Here is a 12,106-nt window from a genome sequence, read left to right as displayed (position 1 = left end):
TCTATTTCATTTCATTTAATTTTTAATGGTTTTGGGTTTCCAACAAGTATGTCCTGTAATTTCTGTTGTTGCTCATGCTGAAAATACAAGTTAATGATGATTAGACGCGGCTTTTATTTTGAAGACAATGACCGGACATCGTGTGAATATCTGGGGCCAACTTGACCCTAGTGTCTTGGCTCGCTGCAAAGGACACAATGCTTTTCCTCAGCGGTGACGTTTTGGCTTGCACCGTGTATGGTCTGAGCTGAAAACAGATGTGGACGCCTTGCTGGGGGACACACATGTCGAGCAAACCGCGGAAGTCGTGTCCGAGATAATAGCAGAAGTCCCCGCCGGACCATGGGACTGACGGAGCTGCTTCTCGGACTGCTGTGGCTCCGCTCCGCTCTGCTCTGCGCAGGTGAGACTAACAACAATGTAGGCTATCTACACTGCCCTGATGTTTAGTAAGCTGTGCACATATAATTGGATCTATCTGTGTTGTTAATCCTACTCGGGTGAGGGTGGGTGTTAGGGTGGTGGTTGAACGCAAGACACTCAAGTTATCAAGGATATTCAGTGCATAGATTTGATATGTTGGTGGTTGTTTTACCTGTTTATGCGCAGTGGAGGTCTCGCACTTTACAAAGCTTCTTATATCACCACATCACTGTCTGTCACAGCAGAGCACTCCGATAAAACCTGATGTTCACACCCGAACAGGAGCGGATGCTGTTTTGCTTTGTGCTCTCCTCTGTGCCTCTCTGACAAAGTGATGTGAAAGATGAAGACCAAGTGTTTTCATTGTTGTGATCGCACAGAGTGAGAAGACGAGACGGTCATTCACATCTATTCGATACCTGCGAGGTTATTGATCTGTGGCGAGTAAATGATCAGGGTTAGTGTGGAAACATGGATGCTCTTTCACAAAAAAAAAAAAGAAAAAAAAATGATGCTGCTATCAGCATTACATCACTGCTTCTCTGCAGCCAGTCAATCCCTTTTTCCCCCTCCCCCTCTCCCTCTGTCTCTCTCTCTCTCTGTTATCATACCCTGCACTTTATTGGCATGAAATGAAAGGAGAAGGCTGCCAAAACAACACACACACACACAACACAGGTCAAACTGTTTCAGATTTCCAAAGTGTGTGTGTGTGAGAGAGAGAGAGAGAGAGAGAGAAAGACAGACAGGAGGGAAAAAGATCTTAAGAAAAAGCTTTCACACACACACACACACCATTAAACACACACTATCCTAAACACATGCCAGTACTTGTTCACCCCCAGTCAGTGTTAAAAACATGCACGTCTTTTTTGTCCAGGTGCTGCGTGTAAAAAGTAGGCCCTATCTGTTTCACAAGGACTCACAAGTTTTTTATTATATTCTTTCAACAACCCACCAACTCTTGTAAAATGAATTAAAGTGTTGTTGTTTTTTAAAAGGGAACGTTCCCACAGTGTTGCGAGTCCTCGTGAAACAGATAGGACTTGTTGACCTGGCACCTTTTCGCACACACACACACACACAGACACACACCATTGTAACCAGCCGTAGAGCTTTACAGCTGTGGAAACTGTGTCAGTAGTTGTGTGATGTATCTGGGCACATTTACTCAATGAGTACGATTTTGCGGTTCATGTTACTTCCTACTTCCTACTATCCTAACTATTCCATACTAACAGCTATACTGAATTGAATATTTTCTGTTTACTTTTCAGTTCAAGATTTTACCTAAAGAAACAAAAACATGATTATAAAATATAAATCTTTGTTTAAACCAGTGGTTTCCAAATTTATTGGCTTTTGACACCTTTACCTTACTGCTTTCAGATGTCATGAGCTGTCGGCAGGAGCAGTTTCTCTTAGGCAGTGATGCATTAGTGTTAACGATCGAACAATGTGATACTAATATATCATTCACAGGGAAGTTTTCTCTGCAGTATGAGTACTTTTACTTTTATGTAATGCTTTAGGTACAGTTTGTTGATAATATTTCTGTACTTACTTAAGTGGGGTTTTGAATGCAGTCCAACGAATGAGTTCATCCTTAAGTAAAAGATCTTGTTGTAGTGATTTACTTTTATTAAATCTCTTATGATTATTTTAAATAACCTGTTGGCAGCGTATTGCATTAGGTTTCTGGGTGAACATACTGGAAGATGAAAACATCATGAGAGAAAGGAGGAGAGCATTCAGTTGACAAAAAGGCTGCAGAACTCAACATGTCTTATAGCTGCAGTGCATTCTGGTCTGTTGAGGCTGCTATGAGTAGAGAAACTAGTGTTTCATTTTCTCTGCAGTAACTGTTGCTGAGATCTGACTGAATACATCTCTACATGTCAGCAGCAAAGTAAATCAACGCTAAAATGATTTAAATATGTGCATAGGTTTAGCAGAAACTAAACACAGTAGCTCAACCAATACAAAGTTCCGCTTTGCTTCTGGTGCTACGTATAAACAAGAAGATGTAACTGAACACCAGTCCACTCAACTTTTCAGAATATCCTGAAGATTTGCTCTGTGCTGACCTGTCCAGCCGGCCACCATCATGCTATTTTGGCAACCTTTGAGTTTGAAGGCAGAGTGAACTGAAATAGCAGTCACAAAGTAGGTTCACTAAATGTATTTATGAGCAGAGAAAATGTAATTTAGAACATCTGCTGCAGTGAAAAACTGTGATCAAAAACTCGCTGCACTAAACAGCAACATTGTGCCATCCAGTTTTGTGTGTGTGTGTGCTAAGCTAGCCATGTCCAGGTAGTCAATATCCATCACTGAGCTCTAAATGATCCGTCCCTTTGCCCTGTTGTTTCACTCTGCTGACTTTACTGATTCATCAAGAAATCCTGAAACAAACACACGCACGCACACACTCAGCAGAACTGAGCAGAGTCTCTGCTGTGTTGCGCTGTTGGATAATCATTGTTAAATAGTTCAGCTAATGTTCTGTCTCTGTAGTTCTGGTTAAATGAGAGGCTTGTTCGACAGCTTCTTCTTGCATGCGTGCCATTCCTGCTGTGGCATTAAGCAGTAATGAGGTGATTAAACATGGAAGCTTTATATTCATGTTCTCAATATGAGATCCTTCCTGTTCATGTTACATTAACGTCACAACTGAAGTCAGTGCCTCACTCTCCTCTGGCATCAAGGCTCGCTGTGAGACAAACTCTTTCTTCAGAAGTCAAACCTTGATCCCGATTCCTTTCCCTCGACACAAAACAATAGCACTCGTTGGCTGCTCTCTACACAGAGGACTGTGTCTCCTCCTGGTGCTCCTCTTGGCCACCTCACACTGTGTGTTGTTCCCTGGAGCAATGGTGCGATGGCAGCAGGCGAGGCTGTTGCCTTGGCTGCCGGCTCGACTGCTGCCGCCTCCGTTTTGGCCCCATGTGATCAACACAGAGCTCCCATGAAAGGCACTAAGGTCATTTGTCTTGGCAGGGCGTTGTTTTGAATGTTTCTATGTTAATCAGGGAGAAAAGATCTGAATAACATGTTCTGCACTTTTGTAGATTATAGCAGCGATATGGCGACGTCCCTTATTGTATTAATGCCAAAATATCTGTCAGTCTTCCTTGTTCCAATGTACCAATTTGCCAAGGTCATTATGTGTTTTGTTGGTGACGTGAATGTCTATCAAAGGACTACGAAGACCGACCTCACTAACGTGTTTCTTCCCATCTCCCTCTGTGCCGTTGTCACCCAGCAGGCTGCAGTGAGCGAGTGGAGGTCCATACAGAGAGGAGGGGTGTGATCTACAGTCCCTCCTGGCCTTTAAACTACCCCCCTGGGGTTAACTGTAGCTGGCACATCCAGGGAGGTCAGGGAGAGGTCATTACCATCAGGTAGAATCCCTCTCACCTACAGTATACACATGGCGCTTGTTGTGGACTAAGAACCTGAAATGATCGATGTTCTGCCCTAGTTTCCGTAACTTCGACGTGGCGGAGTCAGGAAGTTGTTCGAGAGACTGGCTTCTGCTGACTCCGACGTGGAGCGGGGAACCAAGGCTGTGTGGCTCCATGCTGCCTCCTCCCTTCATCTCCACCAGGGGGCGTGTTTGGCTGTACTTCCACTCTCAGGCCAACAGCTCCGGGCAGGCGCAGGGCTTCCGCCTCTCCTACATCAGAGGTAAGCTGGGTGAGGGAGGATACTGAGGTTAGCTTTTGTCCAATCCCTAACCCGAGTGAATAGTGTGTTTAAGAATGTGTTAAAAATAAATACTTTTAAGTATAAATAATAAGACTGTTATGAAAGATGACCAGATCACTAAGTGTGACGGTGTGTGATGCTAAATGTTCATGTTTACATGCAGTAATTTACTTCACTAAGTAAATCATAATAACCTGTCAGTCTCTGTTTCTCATTATAGCAGTATTTTTATTCCTGGTACGTCTCTAGCAATATGTTAACTTGTCACTAGATATCGTTGGGTCTTTGTTCTAGGCTGCTTGCTTAACTCTCTTGTCAGTTTTGGGCTGGCAAAGGTCCGTGATGTGGCCCGGGTCTTGGGGCAGAGTAACACCATGTCGAGTGTGGGCATGGTGTATTATGGGGATTAGCGTTTGTTGGTTGTGTGTGTGTGTGTGTGTGTGTGATCTTGGAGTCAAAATGTATTTTGCTCTTGCACTCAGCTAAATGCTAACCTGCCAGTGTGTGTTATGTCAGAATCTTTCTCTCTCGAGTGTTAGTAGCTTGTGTTGCAATCTGTCAATTTCTGTTCTCTGTAGGTCACCTGGGTCAGAGCAGCTGTCAGTCTGATGAATTCCTGTGTGGGAATGGGAAGTGTCTTCCCCACTCCTGGAAGTGCAACGGTCAGGATGAATGTGGGGATGCCACAGACGAACGCGGCTGCTCCCCCCCTCCCACCGAGGCCCGGCCTGGCCTCTGCCCCTTCGGCTCCCTCCCGTGTTCTGAGTCCCACTCTACCCGCTGTCTGCCTGCCGCCCTCCGCTGCAACGGAGCCCGTGACTGCCCCGATGGCACAGATGAGCTGGGTTGCCCCGACACTACCTGTGGGAAACGTCTGGGGAACTTCTACGGCTCCTTTGCTTCCCCAGATTTTTTCCGGGCTAACAGGAGCGCCGGGGCGGAGCTGAGGTGTTCCTGGTTGCTGGACACACAGGACCCCAAGCCTATCGTGCTGCAGCTGGACCTGCAGCTGGGGCCCGGAGACTCGCTGCACGTCTACGATGGCCTGCTGCAGCGGGCAGAGCACCTCTTACAGGTGTTTTCGCATCATAACAACAGACGCCCCACACTGCTGGAGTCGAGTCGGGGACAGATGAGTGTTTTGTACGTGGCCCAGCCTCACAGCCCTGGACATGGCTTCAATGCCACATACCAGGTACTGCAAACTGTCAATGTTGCATCCTGTTTTGTAATTTGTTCCACTGTCTCCAGATCTAAACTCTTCATTCCTCTCCATCTGTCTCTAACAACTTATAATTTAAACCCTCCTCTAAACCTTGCTCTGTTGGTGCAGAGAATACAATCAGTCAAGCAGAGAACAAGTCGTCCTCTCTAGACAGCTACCTGTTTCTCCTCTGCCCACCCAGGTAAAAGGTTACTGTTTTCCCGGCGAGCGTCCCTGTGGCAGTGATCAGGGCTGCTACTCTGAACGCCAACGCTGCGACGGCTACTGGCACTGCCCGTCTGGCCGCGACGAAGAGGCCTGCCCGACGTGCCCAGACGGGGAGTTCCCCTGCGAGGGTGGCACCGCTGTGTGCTACACAGCCTCTGAGCGCTGCAACAACCAAAAGAGGTGCCCGGATGGGTCGGACGAGAAGAACTGCTATGACTGCCAACCTGGAAACTTCCACTGTGGGACTAACCTGTGCATCTTTGAGACGTGGCGGTGTGACGGCCAGGAGGACTGCTTAGACGGGAGCGATGAGAGGGACTGCCTGGCAGCGGTGCCCAGGAAAGTGATCACTGCCGCCCTGATCGGCAGCCTGGTCTGCAGTCTCCTGCTAGTCATTGCCCTCGGCTGTGCCCTCAAACTCCATTCCCTCAGGAGCCGAGAGTACAGGTAAGGGACACAAGCTCAAACACCTCATTCTGTTTCTTTATGAGCATTTATTACTCGTCCCCTTTCATGCTCTATTTTTGCACGTTATGTTACATTACATATTTGTCTATCTCCTAGATCAGTCCTCCTACTGTATATGTGGGTTCAAAAGCACATAGTCTGTTATTATATCTTATTGCCGTTGTTGGCGCACATGCCGCAATCTCTGCTGAGTGTACTACTATAAAACCAACAAGTTTTTTGTCCTGCTGTCTGTCTGCTCTCCTTGTTGCTCATTCTCTCTCCCTTGCAGAGCTTTTGAGACTCAGATGACTCGCATGGAAGCCGAGTTTATTCAGAGAGAGGCACCCCCTTCGTATAGTCAGTTAATCGCCCAGGGTCTCATCCCTCCAGTGGAGGATTTCCCCGTGTACAACCCCACCCAGGTAGTGCATTCACACACACTCTGGGATCCTTTTACCCAAAACTCAGGATTTGAGCATACAAGTGTGAGCAACTCATTTTTGGTAACTAGCAGCAGTAATAAGCAGTCCTAACTCAGGCAGTGGCATTTTGGGAAATATGCTTATTTGCTTTCTTGGCAAGAGTTAGATGGAGACACCGCTCTGATATCTCTACAGTAAATACTGAGCTACTGGCAAAATACATTTTAAAAGGACAAGCCATAGAGGACAGTTTGTTCCTACAGTTAGTAAGTATAGGGAAACAGTTAGCCAAGCAGTGAAGGTAACACAATCTGCCCACCAGCACATTTAAAGATCACAAATTAACACATTACATCTCGTTTGTTGTTTCTGTGTACAAACAACAATTTGCGGTTTTTACAGGCTGAGGCTAAGAAATAACCCAGCGCAGTGACTTCCTGACTTGCACGGCAAGCTCACACTGACGACAAGGCTCCTGGAAGTTACTGCTTCTAGCCAAGATAAGCACATAACCCCTTGTAAATTTTAAGCAAATAGTTTTTAGTTTTTTGGATGGATTAAGCATTAAGCATTATTAATCATAATATAATTAATTATATTAATTAGTGAGACTTATATGTGCTGGCAGGGGGATTTCATGACCTTTGGACAAATCCGGAGTAACTGTTTCTCCTGTTTCCTGTCTTTATGCTAAATTAAGTGAACCGGCTGCTTGCTCCAATTTCATATTGAATGGAAAGCTATTAGAGTGGTACCAATCTTCTCATCCAACTCTCAGCAGGAAAGTGATCAAGCGTGTTTCCGACTAACGGGCTTTGCATTGCATTTACACTACTGCTAACCATTACAAAAATTGGTCAAAAAAAGGTGCCACTTTTTTCAGGTAAAATGTATTTTTAGATCTCTGTCTTCCTGTCTGTCGGCCCTCCCCCTCCTCCAGGCCTCCGTGTTACAGAACCTGCGGTTGGCGATGCGCAGACAGATCAGACGCCACTCGACGCGACGCTCCACCTCCTCCTCCTCTCGTCGGCGTCTTGGGCATCTGTGGAGTCGCCTGTTGCACAGTGTAGGGCGAACCAGAGGCCACGCCCCCTTGCTCGAACCCCCTGGGCCCACGCAGATCACACTGGGGCTCCACAGCTATCGAACTGTGGGTGTGCAGGGGCCCCGGGCAAGGGACAGGTCCGGGGCTGGGCTCTGGGATGAGGGTGATGCAGTGGGTATGCCCGGCTCCTGCTGCTCAGCCACTGTGGACCTGCAGCCCTGCACGCCGGAGAGCCCTGCGTCACCTCTCTCCTTGCAGTCAGTGGATAGTCCAGAGGAGGAGGAACTGTCACCTGTCTGCAGGGAAAGCAGTAGGGCTCCACAGTCTGAGCCCCCCACCCCTGTTCAGAGTGACTCTTCAGCACATAGCGGATCCCCTCCCACTCCTCAGGAAGCCTCTGTGCTCCCGTGCCACTCTCGAGCATCTAGGAAACTAGTGCTGGAGCTCGCTGTTAACCTAAAGGGTGTTTCTTTGAGACGTTACTCCCCCATGGGACCCTTATCCCCTATCTCACCCACTGTGTTTCCCAGCAGCTCCCAGACATCCACAGCCTACCCTCACTCCCAGGGGATGCAGGTGACGTCACCTTCTGAGCCCTCGTCTTCGTCTGGGAAAGGAGGGGGCAGCGACAGCCACTTTACTGTGGAAATGCCAAGCAGGGAAATAAGAAGCAGGGATGAGAGGAGGAGGGAGGGCAAGAGCAGACTCTACAGGTTGAGCCGGACCTTCAGTGATGAGGGAGGAGATTCAGGGAGGGAGACCACGCCATGCTGAGGAGTTTAGAAATATACTCTCCTTCCCCTCATTGTTGAGACCTGGTGTCAGCAATATCTGCTCTGCTAAAGTGTCCTTGAAATGTGTTGCCACCAGATCCAGAGGTGAGACCTGTACCTGGTGCAGTAAGATATAATTAGCTCATGTCCATTCAACACTATGATTGCATACAAATCTGCAAATGCACAAAATTATGCATACGTAGTCCTCTCCTTAGATTAATAGAACCAGCATTGGAAGTGCTTATTGTCTGTGTACAGTAAATCTCTTTGCCAAACTGGAGCTTAATGCTGACTCCCACAGTTAAATGCAAACAAACATCCCTGTTCAACCTGTTTGGACATAAGCCCACCATGAGTCTGTTCCAGGAAATCACACTCCGTTCTGGCCACCAGTACCAACACAATATTGGCAACATTCTTACAACGCCAAAGCAGCCTTTGTGTCGCTACCCAGAGCCGTTATGCACCGCTATTTACTGTGAACCATGAAAGCCTAATAAGTGATCACATATGACTTTATCTGATTAATGATCCTCTACTTTTACTTAGTCCCACTTTATTGAATGAGGTGGTGTTATTATTAGTGTAGGACATTTTCACATGGTCATGGTTGGCCGTTGCATTGAAGGTTAAAGCTGGATATTTTATATTTTTGTTATTGTCAACAAATCACATGAAAAGGGAATCTCTCGAGACTTTGCCAGCCAGGCTAAATAATTACCTAAAACATTTTTCAAGAAACATTATTCAAACTGGAGGTAGCAGTGCGTTTGTTGGAGACATATTTCAGATACCAGGTTACACAGACAACACTTGTTAGTAGGATTAATCCATTGTTGGTTTTGGTATTTTCATAGGATTTGTTGACAATAACAAACATATCCAATATCACCAGATCTACCTTTTTTATTACCACTTTGAACCACAAAAGGTTGAGATTTTCAGAGATACCCTTATGTGCTTTGTGGCAGAGAATCAGGTGAGACGATTGATACCGCTCGCATGTTTTTCCATATATAATATAAAATTGGAGTAAGCAGCCGCTTAGTTTAGCTTCACATAAAGACTGGAAAGAGGGTGAAAAAGCTAGCCTGGCTATGTCTGAAGGTAGCTTGTGAGCTTCAAAGGTGCGAGTTGGCAGATTTTGTTACCTTCAAACACAGCCAGGCCAGCTGTTTCCCCCTGTCTTCAGTCTTTGTGCTAAGCTATGCTAACTGGCTGCTGGCTGCACTCACCTCTTAGCCAAAAGGCAAAAAAGGGCATTCCCAAAAATGTCAGTCTTCCTGTAACACTTGTGAGGTGTCACTGAATGATTCAGTGGTTCAATCATACCAAACCTTTCAGTATTTATTCATCATAAACAGTACTTTTCCAGTGCTACTCTTTGCTAGTGATACTTTAGTGACTCCTTTTACAAGACATCAAGCACTTTCTCGTTATGTTTTGGAAGTTGCATCAAAGATGATTTCGATAGATAGATAGATAGATAGATAGATAGATAGATAGATAGATTTAAATTCTGAATTTTTAACTTGATATATCCCGTTTTAAAAAGCCAAACTTGGAAGGAAACCGAGGTAGTGAATCCAAGTATATTGTCTGCAACTCTGCCCAGACTCTTGTCCTCCTCAGCTCAAACCCAAACTGTCCTCTCAAGGAAGCCTTTCCTCACTTGAATGAACTCGACTTTATATGTGTCAGTGTCTGCTCTGATTTCCATTCAGTGTCGAGAAGACTTTATGTGAATATCCAGGAAAGAGAGGCTTCACTTCAGAATATTGAGTCCTCTTGATCCCAGAGGTACCTCTGCAGTACTGCTCACTGCACACTGCTCACTGCAGACATCTGGACTGATGGTTTATTCCACTGGAAATTCGTATCTATGCTGTGGAATTTTCTATGATGTTAAAACAAAGACCTCTATTTTTCAGTCTTAAGTGGAGACCTGTGAGAGCTCTGCTTTATATTTCTCCCTCTGCCTTGACAAACATTGAACTTTGATTGAAACCTGGTCGCCTGTGTCTCAGATGTATTTTGTAAAGATTGTCTGAGGTATGACACTGGTGACCCTAATCACTTGTGGACTTCTTAAGAATGTATCACTTTCATTGTTGAAATCAATGACGTTGTCCCTCTTTTACTGCAAGATATTGAGACTGAACAGAAAAGGCAGGGAGAGTATGACAAATAAGCAGGAGCCAAATGCTGGTTGCTTTTTAGTTGCAGTTTCAGGTTTCTGTACTACTACTAGGCCTTTCCAGCGTTTTTTCCCATGCTGCCCTCACGCTTTCTTCTCATAGAAGTTTAGTCATAAACGGCTGCTACATGCTATTGTGCCATTAGAGATGTCTCCATACCGCCTCAAGTAATTCCTGCCTAATGATCTGTTCCCTTACCTTTAATCAGTTTACTCATTCCTAGTTTTACATCATTTTTTTGTTACCACTTGCACCTTGTTATGAATTCAAAGCCTGTTGTCCCCATTTGACTTAAAGTGAAATAGTTTAGCTGCTATTTGAAGAAAATAACTTCATATCTGTAGAATGTATGTGCTTACTTGCTCTGTAATGTACAGAAGTGTGTTTCAAACGCCTTAATAGTTTTTCTTTGCTGTTGTAAATATCATGGGCAGTTTCACTGATCACAGTTGCGGTTTACATGTGTGAAGAGATTAGATTTGTCTGTGTGTGTGGACACAGCTTTAAGATGTGACATGTGATTGGTACAACCGACTGATTGAGTTCCAGTGCACTACTGTGTCAGGAATCTCTGTGATTATTATGGCAGGGGGTTTAGAGAAAAGAACATTTGTTTTTCAGTAACCTTATTCCATAAGTAATTGCATTTACTTGTTTATTTAAATGAGAATCTGTAAAAGTCTTGGTGCCATTCATTGCTTTGATGTTTCTCACAATGCAGCTGACATATTATAGAGAATGAATTTCAGAGAGAGAATTTCAATTGTGTGTGTGTGTAAAGTAAGGCTGTGTCACATTGACTGCCAACGTGGTTATGGTTAAATTATCAGCCAGGATCAAGGTTTTCGGTTGTGCACGCTGGGTTTTACTGGTGTGGTAAAGTTGCAAAAACTGCTGGGCAGAAGCCACGTCAAGATCTTCTGAACTGTTTTGTCAGTGTTTTCTTTCCCATTGCATTTATTCACTCTGTACATTATCAAACCCTTTCCAACATGCTACAATCATTGCTGTACTTTTCACTGGGTTAGCACACAGGTAACTACACTGGATCACGGTCATTGGAAAGTACAGTACTACTGAACCAGGTTGTCTGATAATGGCCCTCTCCTTGTGGTTTGATTTTGAAGCTTCTTCCACATCAAAGGCTGAAGTCAACATATACTGTTTGTATAAAAGCATTTGTCTAATTTGAGAACTATATTTGTATATTTTGTCCTGAAATAGAACCATGGCATTGTGGGGTTTGCTGATCAAATCCCTGTACAGCCTTCTGCTTATAAGTTTTTGTGTTCCTGTGCCTGCAATTAATAAACGTCAAGCTCTTTATCATTTACTGAATTTTATTTCAGTGTGCAAAATGTATGTAGTTATTTCGTAAGTTATATAAAAAAATAATACTACTACTTGTACTACTACCCCCCAGAATACTGGTTTATGGCAAGCCATTTTGTCACTACATGTATTTCCAATATTTAGTCAGTAATTTTGACAGTACTTATTGAAGCTCTGTGAGGCGGTACTGAGCTAAATGCTAATGTCAGCAAGCTAACACGTTCACAGTGACTATGCTAACATGTTCACCATCTTACTTTAGTGTGTTACCATGCTATTAATTGCTTATTAGCAAAAAACAAGAAGTGACAATTTAT

General features: G+C 44.7%; 1 protein-coding gene across 2 annotated transcripts; it reads left to right on the top strand.

Annotated features, from left to right (window-relative positions):
* lrp3 (low density lipoprotein receptor-related protein 3) lies at positions 1 to 11,800 on the top strand. 2 transcript variants are annotated; one of them, XM_038701431.1, is made up of 7 exons: positions 1 to 403; positions 3,692 to 3,827; positions 3,908 to 4,113; positions 4,713 to 5,329; positions 5,541 to 6,013; positions 6,306 to 6,438; positions 7,379 to 11,800. In XM_038701431.1, the coding sequence occupies exons 1-7, from the start codon at positions 343 to 345 to the stop codon at positions 8,255 to 8,257; spliced, it is 2,505 nt and encodes an 834-aa protein (XP_038557359.1). In that variant the 5' UTR covers positions 1 to 342; the 3' UTR covers positions 8,258 to 11,800. The 2 variants fall into 2 exon arrangements, with proteins under 2 accessions (XP_038557359.1, XP_038557358.1); XM_038701430.1 differs by having other exon boundaries at positions 3,689 to 3,827.
* Positions 11,801 to 12,106: the final 306 nt, after the last annotated feature.

This window comes from Micropterus salmoides, unplaced genomic scaffold (genome assembly GCF_014851395.1).
Source record: "Micropterus salmoides isolate LMB-PRFRI ecotype aquatic unplaced genomic scaffold, ASM1485139v1 Ms_hic_scaffold_6, whole genome shotgun sequence".
NCBI lineage: Eukaryota > Metazoa > Chordata > Actinopteri > Centrarchiformes > Centrarchidae > Micropterus > Micropterus salmoides.
Note: the sequence above shows the minus strand (reverse complement) of the source record. Positions and strands in the feature narration are given on the sequence as shown.